General features: G+C 25.9%; 5 protein-coding genes across 8 annotated transcripts; 2 read left to right on the forward strand and 3 right to left on the reverse strand.

Annotated features, from left to right (window-relative positions):
- The first annotated feature begins 74 nt into the window (after positions 1-74).
- Positions 75-3,153, forward strand: LOC100578503 (negative elongation factor B). Its single transcript, XM_026441701.1, has 8 exons — positions 75-100; positions 656-1,346; positions 1,447-1,614; positions 1,728-1,853; positions 1,939-2,208; positions 2,280-2,564; positions 2,658-2,858; positions 2,947-3,153. Exons 1-8 carry the CDS (start codon positions 75-77, stop codon positions 3,109-3,111), a joined length of 1,932 nt encoding a protein of 643 aa, XP_026297486.1. The 3' UTR covers positions 3,112-3,153.
- A 294-nt stretch (positions 3,154-3,447) lies between these two features.
- LOC724863 (RNA polymerase II subunit B1 CTD phosphatase Rpap2) lies at positions 3,448-5,819 on the reverse strand. The gene is made up of 6 exons (XM_026441724.1): positions 5,646-5,819; positions 5,440-5,554; positions 4,189-5,361; positions 3,962-4,122; positions 3,712-3,882; positions 3,448-3,620 (listed from the first exon to the last, which is right to left on the reverse strand). The coding sequence occupies exons 1-6, from the start codon at positions 5,702-5,704 to the stop codon at positions 3,482-3,484; spliced, it is 1,818 nt and encodes a 605-aa protein (XP_026297509.1). The 5' UTR covers positions 5,705-5,819; the 3' UTR covers positions 3,448-3,481.
- Positions 5,820-6,389: 570 nt separating this feature from the next.
- LOC412371 (CCR4-NOT transcription complex subunit 1) lies at positions 6,390-15,891 on the forward strand. 3 transcript variants are annotated; one of them, XM_016913067.2, is made up of 14 exons: positions 6,390-6,803; positions 7,374-7,604; positions 7,751-8,185; positions 8,265-8,561; positions 8,627-9,570; positions 9,644-9,797; positions 9,865-10,866; positions 10,941-12,578; positions 12,645-12,908; positions 12,972-13,189; positions 13,270-13,476; positions 13,554-13,680; positions 13,758-15,286; positions 15,378-15,891. In XM_016913067.2, the coding sequence occupies exons 1-14, from the start codon at positions 6,702-6,704 to the stop codon at positions 15,454-15,456; spliced, it is 7,227 nt and encodes a 2,408-aa protein (XP_016768556.2). In that variant the 5' UTR covers positions 6,390-6,701; the 3' UTR covers positions 15,457-15,891. The 3 variants fall into 3 exon arrangements, with proteins under 3 accessions (XP_016768556.2, XP_016768557.2, XP_006565557.2); XM_016913068.2 differs by having other exon boundaries at positions 6,391-6,803; positions 13,554-13,674; XM_006565494.3 differs by having other exon boundaries at positions 6,391-6,803; positions 7,374-7,586.
- A 200-nt stretch (positions 15,892-16,091) lies between these two features.
- On the reverse strand, positions 16,092-20,329 carry LOC412372 (pyruvate dehydrogenase phosphatase regulatory subunit, mitochondrial). The gene is made up of 14 exons (XM_026441725.1): positions 19,910-20,329; positions 19,611-19,823; positions 19,386-19,549; positions 19,161-19,324; positions 18,892-19,075; positions 18,616-18,821; positions 18,244-18,559; positions 17,975-18,132; positions 17,656-17,804; positions 17,305-17,512; positions 17,133-17,222; positions 16,863-17,042; positions 16,575-16,775; positions 16,092-16,393 (listed from the first exon to the last, which is right to left on the reverse strand). The coding sequence occupies exons 1-14, from the start codon at positions 20,242-20,244 to the stop codon at positions 16,184-16,186; spliced, it is 2,778 nt and encodes a 925-aa protein (XP_026297510.1). The 5' UTR covers positions 20,245-20,329; the 3' UTR covers positions 16,092-16,183.
- Positions 20,330-21,371: 1,042 nt separating this feature from the next.
- On the reverse strand, positions 21,372-23,000 carry LOC551998 (cell death-inducing p53-target protein 1). 2 transcript variants are annotated; one of them, XM_006565496.3, is made up of 4 exons: positions 22,861-23,000; positions 22,255-22,399; positions 21,994-22,150; positions 21,372-21,912 (listed from the first exon to the last, which is right to left on the reverse strand). In XM_006565496.3, exons 2-4 carry the CDS (start codon positions 22,367-22,369, stop codon positions 21,807-21,809), a joined length of 378 nt encoding a protein of 125 aa, XP_006565559.1. In that variant the 5' UTR covers positions 22,370-22,399; positions 22,861-23,000; the 3' UTR covers positions 21,372-21,806. The 2 variants fall into 2 exon arrangements, with proteins under 2 accessions (XP_006565559.1, XP_016768555.1); XM_016913066.2 differs by lacking the exon at positions 22,861-23,000 and adding an exon at positions 22,626-22,668.
- Positions 23,001-23,221: the final 221 nt, after the last annotated feature.

Genomic DNA, 23,221 nt, shown 5'->3' on the forward strand with positions numbered 1-23,221 from the left:
TTCTAGATTAGTAGTCAGAAAATTGAGAAAAGAATTAATATAGCATTAATCAGTGAACTTTATATTGTAAATAAATGAAAATAGAATTTATACCATTACAGTTAGACACGACATAATGTAGGTATAGAAGTGGAAGTGGATATAATGTCATTCCCTTAAAAAAAAATTTTTGTGGCAATTCTAGTGTTTTAATAGTTGCCGAGACAAGAATATAAAAGTGGCAATTTTAATGCTCTGATTCTCAATATTTTATTGTCATCACATATAAGTTGATGTAAAGAATTATCCGACAATCTTAATTCACATTTGATTTAAATAAATATATAAATTAAATATAATATTATGTATTAAAAAAATTATATAAATTATATAAATTAATTATACACTGCAAATAAAAAATATATATATAGAATTTAAAGAAATAATTTAAAAAAATACATATAATCAAATTTAATATTGCTAAATTTATAATATTGTAATATGCAATGTTATACTAACAATTTCAAATTTTATAAAATTATTTTAAAAAGTATTTGCAGTGATTCAAAGTTATTTAAACAGCAAAAGATTATATTCAATAAATAATTTTATTTAAAAATGAAGAATATTTGGTAATAATATTTTTTATATTATAAAACATTATATTATTATAAAATATAATTTTTAAGAAATTATATTATAAATTTATATATATTTCATTCACGTGTGCAAAATTATTAAATACAAACAAAATAATAATGAATACTGTAAAAAATAATTGTGAAATTGGAAATGGTTTAGATGATCTTGGTATACCTGGACAAGGTTTTTTAAGAGATGCTTTAACAAGTTGTACAGATCCGTTAAAAGCAATTGAAGAATTTCAATTAGAAAATGGTATTCTACTTCCATCTTTAAGACCTATGTTACCTTTGCTTGATCTTCATGGAGTAAGAAGATTAGATTTTCATGCATCAGTTCTTGAAGAATTAAGAGAAAAATTAATAAAAAGAATCAATGAAATTGGGACAGAAAGAGCAGATAAAGGTTCAGCAGGAGATAGAAGATTAAAAGAATTATTATCTAAAAGTTTTCCTGCTGTAAGAGTTACAGCATTAAGACCAGTTGTTATGTGTATTTTAAGAAATACACCACATATAGAAGATAAATATTTACGAGTACTTGTTCGAGAAAAAGAATTATATAATGATGCAGATACTGAAGTTAAACGTCAAATTTGGAAAGATAATCAAAGTTTGTTTGGAGATGAAGTTTCTCCATTATTTAGCCGATATATTATTGAAAAGGAACAGATACTATTTGATCATCGTAATTTAAATAGTCTTTTCTTTATGCCTTCTCCAAAGGTATATTAAGAATAAATATTTATAATATAAAAATCTTAAATTTTATAATATTTTTAACAAAAATTAAATTTTATAAATTATATTTAATTTATATATTTAGGTAAGAAGACAAGGTGAAGTGGTACAAAAATTAGCACATATGATTGGACATAGTGTAAAATTATATGATATGGTGTTACAATTTTTAAGAACTTTATTTTTACGTACAAAAAATATACATTACTGTACATTAAGAGCAGAATTATTAATGGCCTTACATGATTTAGAGGTTAACTTATATATAATTATTATTAAATTATTTATATAAATATTATATAAAATTGATATATTATATTATAAAATTGATATATTATATTATATCTTAATATTCAATATTTTTAGGTACAAGATATTATTTCTGTTGATCCATGTCATAAATTTACTTGGTGTCTTGATGCATGTATTAGAGAAAAAAATGTTGATATTAAAAGATCCCGTGAATTACAAGGTTTTCTGGATAGTATTAAGGTATATAATAAGATTAATAGTATTTAATAATAAATATCTCTTTATTAATTGATAGAAAAGTAAAATAATCTATAGTTTTTTACAGAGAGGTCAAGAACAGGTATTGGGAGATTTAAGTATGATATTGTGTGATCCATATGCAGTAAATTTTCTTGCTAGTAGTGCTATTAAAATTGCACTTCACTTGATAAATGGTGAAGCATTACCTAGAGAAAATGCAGTTCTTGTACTGTTACTCAGAATGCTCGCATTAGGTTTATCTGCTTGGCAAATGATTGATTCGCAAGATTTTAAAGAACCAAAATTGGATAGTCAAGTTGTAACAAAATTTTTACCTGCACTTATGTCTTTAATGGTAAACTTGTTTATGAAGTAAACAAGTAATAAATAACTTCAAATAAATATGATAAAATATTTATTTTTTAGGTAGATGATCAAATAAGACAATTAAATTGTAAACTTCCACCTGATGAAAGAGAAAGTGCAATTGCTATAATAGAACATTCTGGTCCTCCTCCTGATGCTTGTCAAGCATATGCACAACTTTCAGGTGTTGCTGCTGTTTTATCTATGTATTATGCCTTACATGTAGGAGGTGGTGGTGGAGTTGGAAAAGGAAGAGGTGATGCTAGGGGTCTAATGAGAGTATTAGCTACTTTACCAAATTGTCAAGCACAACGTGCATTTGAAGATCCCTTTTTGCACACTTTGGTGAGCTTCAAAATTTACAACTTATGTAATTATCAATAAGATAAGATAAATTTAAATAAAATAAAATTAAATTGTATTAAATTGTTCTTTTAGGTATCTTTATTAATATTAAACATGGCTGATGAATTTTCTAATGAATCATTTTGTACAGTTATATTTGATGAATTTTTTCTAGCTGGATTAGGTAGAGATAATGTTACTCGACATTTATTAAAATTACTTTGGTACATTCATCCAAAATTACCACCGACTCGTCTTCATACATTAATGAAAGCACTTCAGCCAACTAGTCAGGTAATATATTTTAATTGAGAAAAAAATGATTTAATATTATAATAATTTTAAATATTTATTATACCATAATTGATTTTTATAATTTAAGCATAATGAAGCAGTACATAATCTTTATGAAGCTTTACGTGATAAAATTGGAAATCGTTCAACAGAAGATCAATTAACAACAACAGCACAAATGGATACATTAGGACTCGAATGTCCACCTTCTCCTCTTACTGGTGTACCTACACCATCTTCTTGTTCATTATAATATATTATTTAATTTTAAATAATAAATTTTATGTAATTTTCATATTGTGTATCTTTTTGTACATTTACAAATATAACTTAACAATTTAATTTGTAAATGTGTATTTTTATTTTATATCTTATTGAATCATAAATTCAAAAAATAACAAAATATTACATAATTTTAAATTTAATATAATAATTAATTATATAAATAATTATTCAAAATTATATATATAAATTATATATAAAAAATATATTTTTCATTTATATTTTACTTACATTAATTAATAAATATATAAAAATTTATATCTTTAATATATGCAATACATAACATATAAAAAATAAACAATTTATAGTAGATTAATATTTATTACTATATATATTCAATCTCAATTATTAATTAGTTCCATTATTAATCTCTCTAAATAATTTGAATCTAATTTATATGACATTAAAATCATTGAAATATACATTAATGCTTGTTTGGTGGATAATAAACATTTCAGCTCTGGATCTATCATACTCAACCTAAAAAAATATATCAAAGCATTAATAATTTATATAATAATATTTTAATATTATATATTTTAATATTATAACATTATATTACAATACTTGCATTTTAATAATAATAAGACCCACAAGAGTCCATTCAGCTGTCTTAAAAATAACATTTGAAGCAGACAACGAAAATGTATTAATTAATACTTTAATTAAAGTACTTTTTTCACTATTGTATACATATTGTGATAATTTATTTTTAGTTAAAGCATTAAATAAATCAGGTAATCTATAAGAAGAAAAAAAAATATATAAAATAAATATTAATATTTATGCATCTATAAATAAAAAATATTAAAAAATCATACATTTTATTAAGTTTATCTAAAAATATCCGACGTCGAAGTTTTTTAGGTGTATGTGCATCTGTTAAAGGTAATACAGGAATAAAATCATTATCTTGTTCAATAACTTCTGTACTATTTTTATGATTTTCTATAATCATACTTCCTTTATAAAATGCTCGAACCTAAAAATAATAATTATATCAAAAATTATATATTTTTAATAATCAAAATTTTAAAATTTTATTTACTTTTAATTCCATTCTTTTCCCTTCTTCTTGAAGAATAGATAAATGAGGTAATGGTTTTAAAATATTTGCAGTTAAATCTATACAATCATCTTTTTCATCTTCCATCTGTAATTTATTCAATTTTTTACATAAATGCAAATATCGATCATGTTGAATTATATTTTCTAGTAATTGATTTTTAATATCTTCTATTCCTCTTAATAAAGCAATAGTATCTTTAGTAATCCATTCCTTTACATTATGTTCAATATGAATTGTAAGATTATAAAATTTATCTGATTGCTCTTCTTTAACAGAATTTTGTTTAAATTTTTTTTGTTTTATTTTCTGTTTACATACATACATAAGGTCTTTATCATTATTACTATTAATACTATCTTGTGTTATAATATTTATATTATATTCTGTTGTTGATGTTTCAAATACTTCATTTTTTTCTTCACTTTTTATATTATAATCTTTATTTTCATTTGAAAAAATCACATCATTATTTATATTTTCAGTATCTTGAATTATTGTATTTATTTTATTATCTTTTGAGTTATATATTTCTTTAACTGTATCATCATTTATAAAGTTTTTAATACTGTTATCTTTTGAATTAATGGATACATTTTTTATATCTTCAGATGTTTCATCTAAATTTTTTGAAAATTCTTTGAAAACATTAGAATTTTTAATAATATTGATTGTTTGTATATTTTCATTAATTTGAGAACTTTCTTTTATATATTCATTACATGCATTAAGTTCTGAACATTTATTTGGAAGCATATTTTTTCTGCAATTTTTATTATTTTTTATATATTTATCTGTGTTTTCAGGATTCATTATCATTTTATCTTTTACATAAATTTCATCTCCAACTACATTTTTTATAAATTTATCTTTAGTTAATAATATTTGGAATTCTGGTATTTCTTCTTTATCTCTTAACCATAAAGGACTTGTAAGCATTTGTTCTAAAAGATAATTAGAAGCTCCATAACAATGTGAACTACAAAAATTTTTACGCCGAGTTATATCATAAACTTTGTTTTTCTTTGTTGATATGTGATACCGTTGATCTGTTATTGTTTTTAATGCATTATTACATAACACATAACCACATAATTTAATTATGGCTCTTTCTTCAATCACATCTTCCATATGATTTTTATTAATATATTTTAACTAAAAAATGCATAAGTATTTCAAATAAATATTAAATAAATTATTTAATTAAAATTGGATATTAAAAATTATACTTACATTACTTAAAAGCCATTGGGAATCAATTTTTGATTCTAAAAGTTGTTCAACAATTGTGAGAGCTTTAGCATCACATTTTTTTTTTTTAATTATTGCTAATTGCATTTCTGCCTTACTTAAATAAAAATAAAATAGATCATATAATATATTCTATTCCATTATATTTAGATTATATTTTTAAAAATACTTAAAAATAAAAATCTTACCTCATTTTTTTTTTTATTTTTTTTCTTTCAAATGTTTGATTTCTTATAAATATTTCCATTTTCAAATATTAATTATAAGAAAACTTATAAATAGAAATTTGTATCATCACGAATTTTTCTTGTACATTAAGAGTTTTGAGAATTTCTCTTTCATTTACAAATGAAAAACATGTCTGGAAAAAGTTACAGTAAAAAATTCCTATCTTTTATGGAAATAAAAAAAATAGTAGAATAATGAAAGTACATATATATTATATAAAATATTATATATATTACATATTATTAATATCTTCCTTTAAATATATAATATATTTTTAAAAAATTTAAATATAAATATTTTTTCATGATATTAATAACATATATAGTATTTATATTATTGAATATAAGATGACTATTATTACTTAATGTTAATTTTCGAACACAATTCAATTTAATTTTCAAACAGAAATTCATAATTTTATTTTTATTTTGGAAAATATTTTAATAAATATATTTATTTACTAGTGAAATAATAATCATATTAAAGTTGATCATCTTGTCACAATCATTTAATCAAAGACTTAAACAAATTTAGTTGTTTTTTAATCGATATAATTATAAAATAAAAACATTGGTTTCACATATTCTATATTTAATTAAATATATATAGATATACTTTATAACTATGTAAAAATTAATAATATAAAATATAAAAATGCAATAATAATTTTGGTTTGAATGTTAACGCTCTCTAGTGATGATTTAAAGAAATATTCAACCGGTTGTCTTGTAGAGGTAGAAGTCTACCGAAGTAGATGGAAAAAGAGACCAGTAGAGTGTGACTGGTTGTATGGTGTGATCTTGAAGTAGTGTTACGTTTTCAGTATTATCTTGTTGTGCTCGCCATGACGTTGGTTTGAAATTGTATTTCAAAATATTAATCCCGATGTTGGTCGCAGGACTGTGCCAATGTAGTTTTCATGCTTTTAACGAGGAGAGAATCCGGGGAGGCAATTCGTGGATACCGAAGAAAGCTTCAAACACGTTTGAAGCTTTCGAGGTCGTATTCATGGAACTATGAACCTGGACTCGTTGTCTTTTACTTTGTCACAAATCAGTTATTTGGTTGCGAATTTAAATAAGAAAAATTTTCGGGACAGCTGCCAAGAAATATCAGTTGTAAGTAGAAAAAAAACCTGTTGTACTACTGCATCTCTTATGTCCACCCCTTCCACCTTCTATTCATCACACGCCGTCCTCGAAACAGCGCAATATGCTTTGTGAATATTATTATAGATTTTATCTAATTTTAGTTATTAAAATAGAATATTTTGTTAAAAATAATAAATATGGATTTACATATAGATTAATAGATTTATTTTATAATTATTGGCAATTGAATATTCACGCGGCATGAAATACATCTTGAACTTAGCCTCTTTCCGTAATTTGTATGTGTTCCAACGTATTATTTCGAACGATGAAACTCTGTATATTTTTCAACTCTCCTTATTGAAAAATTATTAAGAATAAAAATTTAATTTAACAAATACATTTTTCAATATATTTAATAAAAATAAAAGCTTTGAAATATTTATTTTGTTCAAAGTTTGTAATAATCTTTCATGTTTTATTTTTTTACTGAACATATAATAATAATGTCATAGAAGTCATGTTTAATATGTTTATTTTTATGTAGATATTTGATATATCGTTTCTCTATTTTAAAATTTTTTTATTATATTATAGCTGGTGCAGTGGAAGGGTTTGGAGGCAGACAGACATTTGCTGCGCTCTTTACTCTCGTGCATCGACTTTTCAACAGGAGAACCTCCAGAATCAAGTGCAAAAGATTATTTTCAAGTGCAACTTCTAAAACAAGAGTGTACTAATCTTCTTAGCAAACCTTCTTTTATTTCTAATCTGTGCTTTGCTATAGATCATCCATTTCATCAACAAAAGGTTTATTTTATTTTTTATGTAGGTTAAGATTATATCAAAAGTAATATGTATATATATATGTATAGATAGATATATATATTAAATATTTCTATATATTATATCATTTTTTTAAACTTTTATTAAATTTTTAAATAATTTTTATTAATTTTAATTTTATTTTTCAGACTTTGAATCCATCACCAAAGTTTTTTTTACGTTTAAAAAAGGTACTTGGCTTAACTCTAGTACAAGAAGTTGCATTTGCAATTGCATTGCTGCATTCTGAGAATACTGAAATTCGTACATTAGCTTTAGAACACATACAAAAACAGCTGCCTGAATTGATAAAAAATTACATTAATTCTGAGACAAGCAATAGACATCACGAAGAAGGATTGCACGATTCATTGCCTGAAGTTCTTCATCTTATATTATCTCAGGCTTTTCATTCAGCCAATCAATTTGGCCTTTTATCTGAAGCAAAAGAAAAATTTCTCAAGAATTTAAGGCGCGATTTTCCCCGTGAACTGGTACCAGTGGTGCTAGCACCACTCTTGTACCCAGATAACGGGGAAACTCCGCAAACTAAAATCGAACTAAACATGGCTGTTAACCAAATGGTAATATAATTGATAATAATTACTATATGAAATTATTATATCATAAATTAAAAAATCTATTATTATATATGCATTTTAGGATGGGAATTCTCTAGTAGAATTGATTATGGAATTAGGATATGGATTTACTAGTAGTGTTGAAGAATGTCGTTCAGCTTTAGCTGGCTTAGGAGCTCGAGAAATTTCTCCAGCATGTGCAGCTAGAGTTTTAGCTCATATGGCACGTAGCTGTAATAATCTTGATGATGCTGGAGGATTACAATCATTTTGGAGTAATTCTGGAGCTACACAAGATGCAAATAAGGAGAAATCAAATGATAGTTCTGCTCCTTCTACATGGAATATTGAAGTTTTTGTTCAAGCATTAAAAGAAATTGTAAGCATTAATATCCAATAATTTTTATCTATTAAATTTTAATTTAATTTTATTATTAATTGCAGCAATCAACATTATCCTGGAATGAAGTAATAGTTAAATTAGATCATGCAGAATTCATTATTAAAGATAGACAAGGATTAAATTTATTAATCACAGGATTAAGGTTGGGCCTGCAACATCAAGGATATCCTCCAGATATGTTTCCTGTAGAACTTTTTTATCGTCATTGGGACAATGTAGAAGGACAGTTTTCTCTAGTACAACAAATTTTAAAGTGTCCTGATATATTTTGCTTTGCTGATTATCCATATCATTCTGTAACTGTTGATGTATTAAAAGCAGCGCCAGAAAGTGATAGTAAAGAAGCACAAACTTGGAGATCTTTAAATGTAGTTGAATTACTCTTGCATATGGCAGAAAGAGGATTATATGGACCAGTTCAAGAAATATTTAAGTGGCCCATTCAACACTGCCCTGATGTTCTTGTATTGGCATTATTACAGATTAATGCTCCTATTACTTTACTCAGACAAGAATTACTTAGTACATTGATGCCTATTTTTCTGGGAAATCATCCAAACTCAGCTGTTATTCTACATCACGCGTGGCATGGAAATACAGTTAAAATAAAATCTATTATTATGCATGCTATGGCGGAATGGTATATACGTGGAGATCATGATCAAACAAGATTATCTCGTATTCTTGATGTTGCTCAAGATCTTAAAGCATTAACTCATTTATTGACTGCTCAATCATATCCATTTGTTATTGACTTAGCTTGTTTAGCTTCAAGAAGAGAATATTTAAAATTAGAAAAATGGTTGACAGATAAAATTAGAGAACAAGGAGAAGTATTTGTTACTGCGTGTGTAAAATTTTTACAAAGACGTTGTCCTCAAGTAATGGGACCTGGTATAAAAGAAGATCTTACTGTACCAAAAGCAAGTCAACTTCCTCAAGAAACATTAACAACAATGCTTGCTTGCTTGCAAGTGTGTGCTGGGTATGTTCCATTGATTATATTATGAATATTTTTAATATAAATAATATTTCTTTATTATTACTTTATTTTGCAGTAGTGTATCTCAAGAATGTTCAGAGGCAATAATGACAATGGTACAAAATTGTAGTCTAATGTTGAGTAAAAGTACAATGAGTAGACCTCCTCCACCAGGAGTTTTACGACATCGTGGATTGGAACCTTTTAATCCAGCAACTTTGGGAGGACAGGTATTGAAATTAATATAATTTTTTGCATTTATTTTTATTTTTAAATATATCTTATATAATTTTGTAGTTGTTTTCTTCAAAACAAGTGGATCCACTTGGAAATTTAAGTTCAAGTCTTGCATCTATGGGTTTGAGTTCCAGTCTTGGTCCACCAAGTAGTTCTGCATTTAATTTACCAGGTGCTCTTGGACCTTTAGTATCAGCACCTGGTTCTCCTTCCCGTCTCATGGGACCTTCCCCAAGTCCATTTCCGATGTTACCATTATCTTCACAATTACATTCAGGACCAGTTGGTACACAAGGACCATCTGTCTTACCTGGTAGTACAACAATTGGAGGATTAGGACGACTTGGACCACCAACAGGCATTGAAAAAGCAAGAATACCTGAAACATCAAACTTATTTCCTGATATGGCACAAAATGTTTCCAAAGAAATTGAAGATGAAGCAAATAGTTACTTTCAGCGTATATACAATCATCCACCACATCCTACTTTATCAATTGATGAAGTTCTTGATATGTTAAAAAAATTTCAAGATTCTGGTAGTAAAAGAGAGAGAGAAGTATTCAATTGTATGTTAAGAAACTTATTTGAGGAATACCGATTTTTTCCTCAATACCCAGATAAAGAATTACAAATTACGGCACAACTGTTTGGAGGAATTATCGAAAGAGGGTTGATTAATAGCTATATGACACTTGGATTAGCTTTGAGATTTGTATTGGATGCACTTAGGAAACCAGAAGGCAGCAAGATGTATTACTTTGGCATAACAGCTCTGGATCGTTTCAAGAGCCGTTTAAAAGACTACCAAACATACTGTGAGCATGTCAGGGCAATTCAACATTTCAGTGAGTTCCCACCACATTTAATTGAGTATATAGAATATGGATTACAGGGGCAGGAGCCTCCCACGAGACCTCAAGGTCCAGTTCTCCCAAAAACTTTAGCAGCTATGTTGGCACCAGTTACTACGCCATATAAAACTATTACGACAACAACAATAACAACAAGTACTACTCAAGCGAAATCGTCTACAACTCCAACCACTTCTCTCTCAGCTAGAGTAAGTAAAAATATAATTTTAACAATCATATGTGCATTTTTATTATTATTTATAATTTCTTTATTTAATTTTAGCCTTCCATTGCTAATGCAACAAATATTGATACATTATTAGTAGCAACAGATAAAGAAGAAAAGATTACGACACCACCAGAAGCTTTACAAGATAAAACAGCATTTATTTTTAATAATCTTAGTCAACTCAATTTACAACAAAAATGTGATGAAATTCGGGAAATTGTCACAGAAGAATATTGGCCTTGGATGGCTCAGTATTTAGTAATGAAACGTGCAAGCATAGAATTAAATTTCCATGCTTTATATTCAAATTTTTTAGATTGTTTGAAATCGCCAGAAGTGTATAAAATGGTTACTAGAGAAACATTTAGAAACATAAAAGTTTTATTGCGAAGTGATAAAGGAATAGCAAATTTTTCTGATCGTTCACTTTTAAAAAATTTAGGTCATTGGTTGGGAATGTTAACCCTTGGCAGAAATAAACCCATTTTACATATTGATATAGATTTAAAGAGTTTACTTGTTGAAGCATATCATAAAGGTCAACAAGAACTTCTTTATGTTGTTCCCTTTGTTGCTAAAGTACTAGAAAGTTGTGCAAAAAGTCGTGTTTTTCGTCCGCCTAATCCTTGGACAATGGCAATTATGAATGTTTTAGCAGAATTGCATCAAGAACCTGATTTAAAACTTAATTTAAAATTTGAAATCGAAGTGTTATGTAAAAATTTAAGTATTGATGTTGGTGAATTAAAACCTGCACTTTATTTAAAAGATCCAGAAAAATTGCGAAATTTAGAATATCAATTATCACATCCTAATAAAAAATCTGAATCAAACAACAATCAACAACAATCTCAAGGTCCTATTGAAGAATTAGTTGGACCTACTACAACTGGGACTATTGTTCCACAAACAGCTCCAGCAAATACAACACCATCTTTACCTACTGGTCCACCAGAACCGCGTTTTAATTATATGGATATATCTGTAACGGGCATTGCCAATATTTCTCAGCATATCACCATTAATAACAATTTGCCATTATTCCAAACACATCCACATTTAAAACAGTTTGTTCGTCCAGCTGTTGAAAGAGCAATTCAAGAATGGATTCATCCTGTAGTGGATAGATCAATCAAAATAGCTCTAACTACTAGTGAACAGATTGTGAGAAAAGATTTTGCATTAGATCCAGAAGAAGTTCGTATGAGAACAGCAGCAAGACATATGGTTCGTAATTTAACTGCTGGAATGGCAATGATTACTTGCCGTGATCAAGTTTTGGCGTCAATTAGTACAAATCTGAAACAAGCTTTTTTAACTGCAATGATGGGCACAACTCCACAACAAAAAGAACTTGCAGAACAAGCAGCTAATGTAGTAGCTGCTGACAATATGGAACTTGCTTGTGCATTTGTACAAAAAACAGCTATTGAAAAAGCAATTCCAGAAATGGACAAACGTTTATTAAACGAAATTGAATTACGAAAAATTGCACGGCAAGAAGGAAGAAGATATTGCGATCCATTAGCTAAATATCAGGCTGAAAGAATGCCTGAACAAATAAGATTAAAAGTTGGCGGAGTAACTCCTCAACAAATGGCTGTTTATGAAGAATTTGCGAGAAATATTCCAGGATTTTTACCATTATCTGAACGAGATACACAAGCTTTACTAATGCCAAAACCTGTTACAGTATGTATAGTTTTTATATTATATGGTTTTAATAAAATTATATTATTTAAAAATTATTTTTTGAAGGAGCCTGCTGTAACTGCATTTGCTGCTAATCCAGCCGTTGCAGTAGCAACAGCGCAACAGGTTGCTGCATATGCAGCAGCAGTGAGTAATGATGAAGTTGGAGCCATGTTAGAAAAACTTGCAACTGAAGTTGAAGTACTGCTCGCTGCAATGGGTCCAGCTGCACCTCCTCCACAACATGCTGCCCTTCATAGTCTCTTAGAATCGATTATCCTAACACGGAGGTCAAGAGATGCAGGTGCTGCTATGGCATTACTTAAAAAGGTATGTTAAAATAAAATTATATCGATTATATAAATTATAAAATTTATGCATTTCTAATTTTAGGCTGTAGAAGGATTATTAGATGGTCCTACCATTTCCAGTGGTGTAATAGATTCAGAAATTATATTACGATATAGAGAACTTCATTTACGCATTTTAAAATGTCTTCAAGATCCACGTGCTTATGGTATGCAATGGACAAATAAACATGTTACTCGATGTTTAACAGAATGCAGAGAAGAGTTTCGATACAATTTTGAAGCTGTCGATTATCTTATTAGGTATTTTATTTTTCATAGAATATTATTGAATTATTAAAATTATTTGATTATGATCAAATAAATAATATTTGTATTTTTAGATCTCATTTAATTAGTCTTCCACAATATGATTTAGCTTTGGCTCAAGCTATAGATTCTGGAAATGCTATGGCAACAGCATTTGCAATGCAATTGATGCAACTTTATTTAATTGATGAAAGACAAACTACACATGTTACTGAATCTGATTTATGTAATACAATTGAGATACTTGCAAGAATAGCTCATCATAGAGCACCACCTGAAGGGTAACTATTATTAATATAATAAAATTATTTAATAAAGTAATTAATATGAAATAAAATAAAATTTATATTCTTCTTAGGATTTTACTATTTAGACTGACAAGTTTAATGGAATCATTGCGTGCTAATCATGATCCAGCAGTATTAGCAGATAGAGCCCCTGCTGGTCCTACAGCACATATTCATTCTGGAATTCTACAGGTGAGAGTAAGTAAATTCTGCCAATTTTAAGGTATCAAGAACATACGTTTATATTTACAATTTATGTTGTTTGTTTTTTACAGGCTCGTGATTTCGATGATCCACCTGGATTAATGGAGAAAACAGAATATTTATTACGCGAATGGGTTTCAATGCATCATAACCCAACACACGCTCGTGATCCTACAAAAGCTTTTGGAATGTTTGTTCATCAAATGAACATTCATGGAATTCTTAAAACTGATGATCTCATAACAAGATTCTTTAAATTAAGCACTCAAATGTGCGTTGATCTGTGTTATCGTGCTTTAGCCGAGACAAATGCTGCACCATCAGTTGTTCGTGCAAAATGTTTCCATTCGTTGGATGCATTTGTTCGTTTAGTTGCGCTTTTGGTAAAACATTCTGGTGATAGTACAAATACTCACACAAAAATTAATTTACTAAACAAGGTTTTGGGAATTGTGGCTGGTGTATTACTACAGGATCATGAAATACGAGGAACCGATTTTCATCAATTGCCCTATCATAGAATTTTCATTATGCTTTTCCTGGAGCTTTGTGCTCCTGAACCTGTATTAGAAGCAGTAAATTATCAAGTATTAACTGCTTTTTGCCATACGCTACATATACTTAGACCAGCCAAAGCTTCGGGATTTTGTTATGCTTGGCTAGAATTAGTTTCACACAGAGTTTTTATTGGGCGTATGCTTGCGATTACACCGCAACAAAAATGTTGGGGCATGTATGCGCAACTTTTAATTGATCTATTTAAGTATCTTGCACCATACCTTCGAAATGCTGAACTTGCAAAACCTGTTACTTTATTATACAAAGGAACTCTTAGAGTACTATTAGTCTTATTACACGATTTTCCTGAATTTCTTTGTGATTATCATTATGGATTTTGTGATGTAATTCCACCTAATTGCATACAAATGAAAAATCTTATTTTAAGTGCATATCCAAGAAATATGCGATTACCTGATCCATTTACACCAAACTTAAAAGTTGATATGCTACAAGAGATAGCTCATGCTCCTCGAGTATTAACCAATTTTGCGTCTATGATACAACCATTAAGTTTCAAAAAAGAACTTGATTCGTATTTAAAAGCGCGAGCTCCAGTTACTTTTCTTTCTGAATTGCGCAGTAATCTACAAGTATCTCAAGAAGCTGGTGTTCGCTATAATATTCAGTTAATGAATGCTCTAGTACTTTATGTTGGAACACAAGCTATAGCTTTTATTCGCAGCAAAGGACATACTCCTAATATGTCTACTATTGCACATTCTGCACATATGGATATATTTCAAAACTTAGCAGTCGATCTCGATACAGAAGGTCGTTATTTATTCGTAAATGCAATTGCAAATCAATTGCGATATCCTAACAGTCACACGCATTACTTCAGTTGCACTCTTTTATACTTGTTTGCTGAAGCTAATACAGAAGCGATACAAGAACAAATTACGAGAGTTCTTCTTGAGAGACTTATTGTAAATAGACCTCATCCATGGGGTCTTCTCATTACTTTTGTTGAACTTATTAAAAATCCAACATATAAATTCTGGACACATGAATTTGTTCACTGTGCACCAGAAATCGAAAAGTAAGTAATTACAATTAATTATATATATAAATTATAATATATATAATTATTAATTTTTAATATATTATTTATTTTTTAACTTTTCTTTCAGATTATTCGAGTCGATAGCTCGATCGTGTATGGTTCAAAAACAAGTACAGCCCACTCCAGAACCGGAGATTCCAGAGTGATAGAACGCTTTATTTTTCATTGTCGATTTGTGTACAGTAAAAAAAAAAAGAACATAAATAATAAGAATCGCGTGTAAAAAGTTGTTAATGTACGAATAGATGTACTATACTTTGGGCTTAATTTTTGGTGGATAGATATTGAATAATCGTATATTAAGTGTATCAATTGAACTAGAATAAGCGAGACTACTATGTTAATATTTTAATAAAAATATTGTTGCATCGATCAGAAAGCAACGAACATTCAACCTCACAAAACGTGTCTTTCGAACAGTGTACTTGAAACAGTGTGTTACCATGACATTGTAATATTATAGCACAAATGTCAGTATAATGCGTATCATAATGAAGAAGTTAAGACAACAAGGGTGTTCAAGAAGTAATAGTGAATTTTGTAGGTTAAATTGAATATAAATATATTATGAATAAGTGGTATATTGAGTCACCAAAATTAATATGTTGTGCTATGTAAGTCATTTAGGGAGTACTTGCAGAATGTATGGTGCATTTGGAAATCTGTAATATAGTACATAATTACTAGTATACATTGATGTAATTTTTTAAGAATTGTAGCTATAAAAAAAGATAAAGCTGATTAATTAAAATGTGGTTTATGTGATCCTTTGCTCGAAATGTTAAGTAGTGATTTATAATTGTCACTTATTAAATAATTTATTAAACTTTATATACATCATTTATACATAATTCAAAATTTATATTGTCAAAGTTAGATAACTTGTTGATCACGTGTTGCATGATAAGAATCCCTTTCTTTATCTGGGAATTTGGTTGGTAAATTTGGACTGTGTAAATGACATTTTGCAGGAAATTTTATTCCTGCTACATTTACTTCATAATCTCCTGATAATATATATTCATTCGTCACCTCTTGTGAGTGTCCTTGTGAATCAAAGTTTTGAACAAATCCAAGGCAAACCTAAATATAAATTTATTACTTATTTTTACATAAAAAAAATGTTTATATTTTGCAATTTCTCAAAATTTACGAAAATAATATATGAAATATTTACTAATATATAAATTTATTAATTAATCATGAATCTAATATAATATATAATCTAATATCTAAAATGTATATAATAAAATTAAATTTATACCTGTTTTTTAAATGTAAATCCATAACCTGTAGTAGTTGTCATTCCACAATATTTTCCATTTCTAAAAATAGGTTCATTACCCCAACACCATGTATCTAATTCAGGATCATGATCATTTAATAATAACTGTACATATTTTCGTTTTACACCTTCTTCGCGTTGTTTTAAAAGAGCATCTCTTCCAATAAAATTTATTCCTTTCTATTAAACATATAGCTTTGAAATAATGTTTCAATACAAAAATTTATAAATTTATTTATAAATTATATAAATTGTAAAAATACCTACATCAAGTTTTACTCTCCAAGTTCGTCCACATTCTAAAGGAGTAGTAAAAGTATCTAAATCTTGACCCCAAAATGCATAAAATTTTTCAACTCGTAAAGCTCGAGTTGCATAATAACCAGCATGTTTTATCCCATATTTCGCGCCAGCATCTACTAATCTTGTATAAACATGTAATGCAAACTACAAATACATGATATATGAATATTATAATATTAAATAAAATAAAAAATCACAATTTAAAAAAGAGATTTCTTAAAACATGATATTTACTTCATTTGGAATATATAAGACATAACCGAGTTCTCCAGTATGAGTTAAGTTCATTGTACGTATTCCATTAGCAAAACCAACATCTAATTCCTTTTAAAAAATATATATAATACATTAAATAAAATTAAATATAAATTATTATTAAAATTATTATAAAATTAAATAATAACACCTTAAATGTAAAAAATGGGAAATTTTTTGGATTTAGATCAGTATCTGTTAATTCTGATAATAATTGTCTAGTAGCAGGACCCATAATACAAATTGCTGTATATGCTGATGTTACATCAGATACTGCTACAGAACCATCTACAGGTAAATGACGATTAATCCAATATTTACATCGAGTTTGTTGAATGGTAGGTGCAATCATCATGTAACTTAAATATAAAAAAAATAATTATATAATTATATATAACAATAAAATAAATTATATAACTATGTTTTATATCAATATATATATATATATATATATATATATATATATATATATATATATATATGATTTATTTGCATAACTTACTGATTGAAAGCAATTCGTGCTAAACTGCAATCATTTTCATAGCCTCCATGATAATTTTGTACTCCTGTATGAATAATACTTCCTATTGGAACATCTACATCATTTGAACATAAGTATTGTAAAAAATTTACTACTTCCACTCCATTTGACTAAAACAACATATGAATTAAAAAATTATTATTATATATCTAATTAAAATTTATAATATAGATATATTAGTATATATATTAATATATTATATAGTATTTATAATATAGATATATTTTTTATATATTTATAATATAATATATTTATATCTATTTATAATAATGAATCATACCCATAAATCAATTTTAGTAAAAGAAGAATAATCACTTAATCCAATGAATTCACGACATGCGGCATATTCATTTGAAACTGAGTCAAACCATGGAGGTTTACTAAATGTATTTGTATATGCTACTTTACATCTTTGAAATCCATCAATTGTCTCTAAATCTGTGTAGCAAAGCAATCTATATAATAAAATCCAGTTCCTTTTTTTATAATACAAATATATTAATAAATAATATTATATTCATAAATTATAGTTTTTTTTATAAAACTTACCATTATCATCATTTAACTGAAACCAAGATGGTCGTTCGTATCCCATTACTTGGCCAAATATAGCTCCTGCTTCTCGAAGTTTTGGATAAATTGGAGACATTCTTAAATTTCTACCAGTTTTAAATTCATGATGTGGATATTGTAAAGCATAATGCATTCCAGGAACTTCTTTTACTCGATCACGTAAAAATTTACGATTGTTATGAAGTCCTAAAAAGCGTGATACATCTAGTTCATATACATCTAAAGATGTTGAACCATTAACTATTAATTCTGCAGTCGCTCGACCAACTCCACCAGCTGCTGATATACCCACCTAAGAAAATTTTATATTATTTATTTATGAATAAACTTTAATTTATTTTCACTTACTGTTTTCATACCAGCAGCAATATAATAATTGCGTATTTCTGGTGCTTCTCCAACTATCCATTTGCAATCTGGAGAAAATGCTTCAGGACCATTACATAATTTTTCTAAAATTGCATTTCCTAAACTTGGAATTCTATAAAGCATTTGTTCAAGTAAAATATGAAAATGATCCCAATCTTCTGGTAAAAATCTTTCTTCTGTACTTTCTAAATTGAAATTTATTTTATATTTTTAAATTTATATAAAATGAATAATAAATAAAAATTTGTAACTAACCAGGTATTGTTCCATCTTCAAATGCTGGTTTTGCAACAGGTTCAAAACCACCAGCTAATAAACTTCCATTATTTTCACGAAAATAAATATATCCATCTAAATCTCTTATAACAGGTGTCATAGGATCTAAATCATTAATTGGTTTTGTATGCAAATAATAATGTTCTACAGGATGAAGAGGTACCTAAAGAAAATATATAGAATTTAAATTATTTAATAATTATATTTTTTTCCTTATTATTTATAATAGAAAAAGTATTTAACTTAACCTTCACATATGGTTCACTCAATTTGCCTACATTACGTGCCCAAAATCCAGCACAATTAACAAAATGTTCACATTCAATAGTACCATGATTTGTTTTTACAGCTTTAATTCTATTATTTTGTGTAACAATTTTAGTAACTTTACAATTTTCAAATATTTTAACACCTAAAAAGAAATTAAATATATCTTGTAATTTAATCATAATATAAAAGTAAAGTGCAAATACCTTTTTTTCTTGCCTCTTCTATTAGTGTTAAACAAATTTTATATGGATCTCCTACACCATCTCCTGAAATCCATAATCCACCAATTAAATCATCTATTCGTAATAATGGACATATTTCTTGTATTTCTTTTGGTGTAATTAAATTACATTCAATATTGTAGGATCTAAAAATATTTATATAATATTAATTTATTATAATTATCTATATAATTATTAATTACTCACATAGATTGTGCTTTCATTCGTTTGAATACAGTCATACGATCTCTCGTACGTGCTAAAGAAAGACTACCACATTGTTTCCATCCTGTTGATAAACCTTTCTCTTCTAATTCTTTATATAATGCTATACTATCTTGGGCAAGTTTAACTTGTGCTAAACTTGGTTTAAATGCTCCTACTAATCCTGAAGTATGCCATGTTGTTCCACCTCCTAATCTAAATTCAATAATATATAAAAATAAATTTTCATAAAATATAAAATATTTTAAATATTTTAAATTAAAACATATTATAAAATTTACCTGCCACTTTCTATTATAACAGTTTGAGATCCTAATCCCATAAGTGAAAGATGATAAGCAACTGCACCACCCATAACACCACCTCCACATATAACAACTTTTGTTTCTTTAGGAAGATTAACATCTTCATTTGTTTCTATAGTAGATTTTGAACTACTATGTCTAATTTTTTTATTACAATTATAAAAAACAAAATTATCCCATTTAGTTATAAATTTATTACAAAATAATTTCGAATGATACCACATTGTTATAAAATATATAACTATAAATCTAATATTCCTTATTATTTTACTAATTTGCATATAAAAACAATATAAATTTTTATATAACATAAAATTTATAAATCATTACATTTTTACTAAGGTTAGATTGTTATAGCACGCAAGACAATTTACTGCGATATTGTCGCCTTATACTCATTTTAAAATATCATTAAAAGCATTAAAGACAAAATTTAAAATCTTCATTAGAATTTATATTTTCATAAATATAATCATTTCTTATTAATTTTATTTAATATATTTTAATTTAAAATCTTATCAATTAATTTATCAATTTATCCATTTTATATTTATTTAAGTTTCAATTTTAATCTTATATAAAAATAAAAATATAAAAAAATTGAAAACTTAATAGTCAAAAACAATATGGGTAATTTAGAAAATCAAATTCATTTCATATTTCATTTATAATAATATTATTTCTATAAAATACAATATTTATTTATAAAAATGTTATATAAAAATATATTATAAAAATTATATAATAATTAATTTTTGATTAAAACAAATATACTAATTATAAAAAAAATAAAAATCATTATTTTATTGAAAATAAATATTTTGTACAATATTGTACTAACAAAATACTTTATAAAAAATATAAATAATATTATATAAATGTATAAGAATATATATATATTATATTTGCTTATATTGATACATTATTATTTTTATTAAAAATTAAAAATAGATATTAATTATATATAATATGCAATACATCAATTTTATTTTATATTGATATTATTAATTAATATTTTGTTTTTAAAATATAAATTTTTAGTATATATTATATATTATAAAGTATTTATTTTTTGTCTAAAAACATACAATTTTTATAATCATTGTAAAAAAAAACAATAGTGCACATTATTTCCAAAAGATATGTATTTTCAATAATATTGTTATTAATATATTATATGTATGTATATATATATATATATATGTATATATATATATATATATATATATATATATATATATATATACATATATACACATACATTAAATTAAATTTTATAAATATAAGTTAAATTGTGTAAGTTCAATACTTTTAACAATTTAAAAAAATAGATTTTTAATTATATTTGTTGTCAGTCATTAGTACATTAAGTAAAGAAATATTTTATGTATAACATTTATGTATCCAAAAAAAATAGTACTCAGATACTTTCAATTAAGAAGTAATTTATATATATATTACATATGAAAATTTATGTTATATAATATTTATAAACAAAATTATTAATAAATTTTATAATCATTTGTACATTTAATTCAATTATTTTGTGTTTTTTTAATGAAAAAGTTTATAAGTAAAATTATCAACAAAATTAATTTTTAGGAACTTTTTCATTTAATATTTAAATCCATATTATTATTGACTTCTTTTAAAAGTGTTAAGTATCAAATATATTTGTAATATCATATGCAACTTTGCATTGTGTATTTACATATCAAACTTTTATGTGAAAAATATTTAAATCTGATTGTGTAATATTTAAAACTTTGAAAATATTTTTTAATAAAGATTAAAAATTGTTTTATATTATATATCAATATATAATGCAACTTTTAAATAGTTTTAAAAATGCAATAAATACTATTGTATTACTTTATCTCCTGTAACGTCCCAAATAAGCTTTACAGTTAGGGCAACTATGATGAACATCCATACATTCATCAATACAGCATGGAATCAAACAGCATCCAAACCAGCATCTTGAAAATTATGAAAAATGATAGCATATAAGATATTCAATCAATATTAAACTAATGAATGAAAAAAATATTTCTAAATACCCCATTAATGCAATTACTACACCAGATATATAAGCAATCATTCCAGGTTCTGTTTTCGTTGTAGTATCAATTTCTGCATGACAATGTGGACATATTGTATGTGTTGACCCTGGTCCAAGTGGAACAATTGTTGTTACTATAGTTGGTCCACTTGTATCTATAACAAATCAATTTTTTAATATATACGATTTATCTTTATACTATAATCTTATATCTTTATAATATATAAATATAATTGCACAAAATAAAAATAAGACATACAGGTTTCTGCAGATGTAAAAGGACTAGCAGGTGGAACACCACCTACTGTTTGTGAATAACCAGGTGGTGCATATGGAGGTGATTCATAAGGTGGTGGTGGTCCAGTATTATACATGGTGTATTATTAGAATTATTAAGTATCTATCTATAATTAAATATAGTTATATAATATATAAATGAGCAACAATAATGAAATTATTAATGTATATTTATAATCCTAAGTATTTTAATACATATATTTAAATAAATATATTTAAAAAATTTTATTATATTATAATAAAATAAATAAATTTTATACAATTTATTATTAACTCAATTAGAAGTATTTTCAATTAACAATTAAATATGTTATTAATAATAAAACAATTTACCTTTTAAGATTATAAAAAAACATTTATATTTATACTGTAAAATCTATGTTACATTACAAAATATTCATTAAAAGTAATAAAATAATTATCATATTTTTAACATCAATTAATTAATTACGAAATTTAATATCACAACCATAACTGACACATTCTAGTTTATTATATAAAGCATAACAAATGACGATAATGTTTTATTAACGATCATCTAAATATAGTATATTATAATTTTTCCTACCTTAATAAAAAAATAGTAAATTATTCACTAATTATTTAAATAGTATATGAGTAATATCTAAATATATAATCCATGTGTACAATTTTAATAGGTTTGAAGTATAAACATGAAAAAGGTAATAAATATTTTTCTACTTATATATAGATGGCAGGTCATGAACATTCTATTGAAAATAATATTGATTATTCAAAAATTAAATGTTTTAATTTGTATTTTAATTAAATTATTTAAATAAGTAATCAATAATTGAATGTATAAATATATATAAATTTAGTATTTAAAAAAGAAATAATACTTTATTTTATACATGTTATCTTATATATTAGTTTTTCTTTCTATTGGTTGAATGTAATATGAAAAG

The sequence above is a fragment of the Apis mellifera genome, linkage group LG7, assembly GCF_003254395.2.
Source record: "Apis mellifera strain DH4 linkage group LG7, Amel_HAv3.1, whole genome shotgun sequence".
NCBI classification, from domain to species: domain Eukaryota; kingdom Metazoa; phylum Arthropoda; class Insecta; order Hymenoptera; family Apidae; genus Apis; species Apis mellifera.

Bases quoted from the DNA above. Each gene is read 5' to 3' on its own strand.
- LOC100578503 (XM_026441701.1), top strand. From the start codon at position 75: ATGAAAATAGAATTTATACCATTACA. The intron at 1,347-1,446 runs GTATATTAAGAA...TTATATATTTAG, and splicing joins TCTTTATGCCTTCTCCAAAG to GTAAGAAGACAAGGTGAAGT. The intron at 2,859-2,946 runs GTAATATATTTT...TTATAATTTAAG, and splicing joins CACTTCAGCCAACTAGTCAG to CATAATGAAGCAGTACATAA.
- LOC724863 (XM_026441724.1), bottom strand. From the start codon at position 5,704: ATGGAAATATTTATAAGAAATCAAACATTTGAAAGAAAAAAAATAAAA. The intron at 5,555-5,645 runs GTAAGATTTTTA...TTTTTATTTAAG, and splicing joins AAAATAAAAAAAAAAATGAG to TAAGGCAGAAATGCAATTAG. The intron at 3,883-3,961 runs GTATGATTTTTT...TTCTTCTTATAG, and splicing joins TTAGATAAACTTAATAAAAT to ATTACCTGATTTATTTAATG.
- LOC412371 (XM_016913067.2), top strand. From the start codon at position 6,702: ATGAACCTGGACTCGTTGTCTTTTACTTTGTCACAAATCAGTTATTTG. The intron at 8,186-8,264 runs GTAATATAATTG...TATGCATTTTAG, and splicing joins ACATGGCTGTTAACCAAATG to GATGGGAATTCTCTAGTAGA. The intron at 12,579-12,644 runs GTATGTATAGTT...TATTTTTTGAAG, and splicing joins TAATGCCAAAACCTGTTACA to GAGCCTGCTGTAACTGCATT.
- LOC412372 (XM_026441725.1), bottom strand. From the start codon at position 20,244: ATGTTATATAAAAATTTATATTGTTTTTATATGCAAATTAGTAAAATA. The intron at 18,560-18,615 runs GTAAGTGAAAAT...AAATTTTCTTAG, and splicing joins TTGCTGCTGGTATGAAAACA to GTGGGTATATCAGCAGCTGG. The intron at 17,043-17,132 runs GTAAATATCATG...ATGTATTTGTAG, and splicing joins TCTTATATATTCCAAATGAA to TTTGCATTACATGTTTATAC.
- LOC551998 (XM_006565496.3), bottom strand. From the start codon at position 22,369: ATGTATAATACTGGACCACCACCACCTTATGAATCACCTCCATATGCA. The intron at 22,151-22,254 runs GTATGTCTTATT...GATTTGTTATAG, and splicing joins TTTTACATCTGCAGAAACCT to ATACAAGTGGACCAACTATA. The intron at 21,913-21,993 runs GTATTTAGAAAT...ATAATTTTCAAG, and splicing joins GTAGTAATTGCATTAATGGG to ATGCTGGTTTGGATGCTGTT.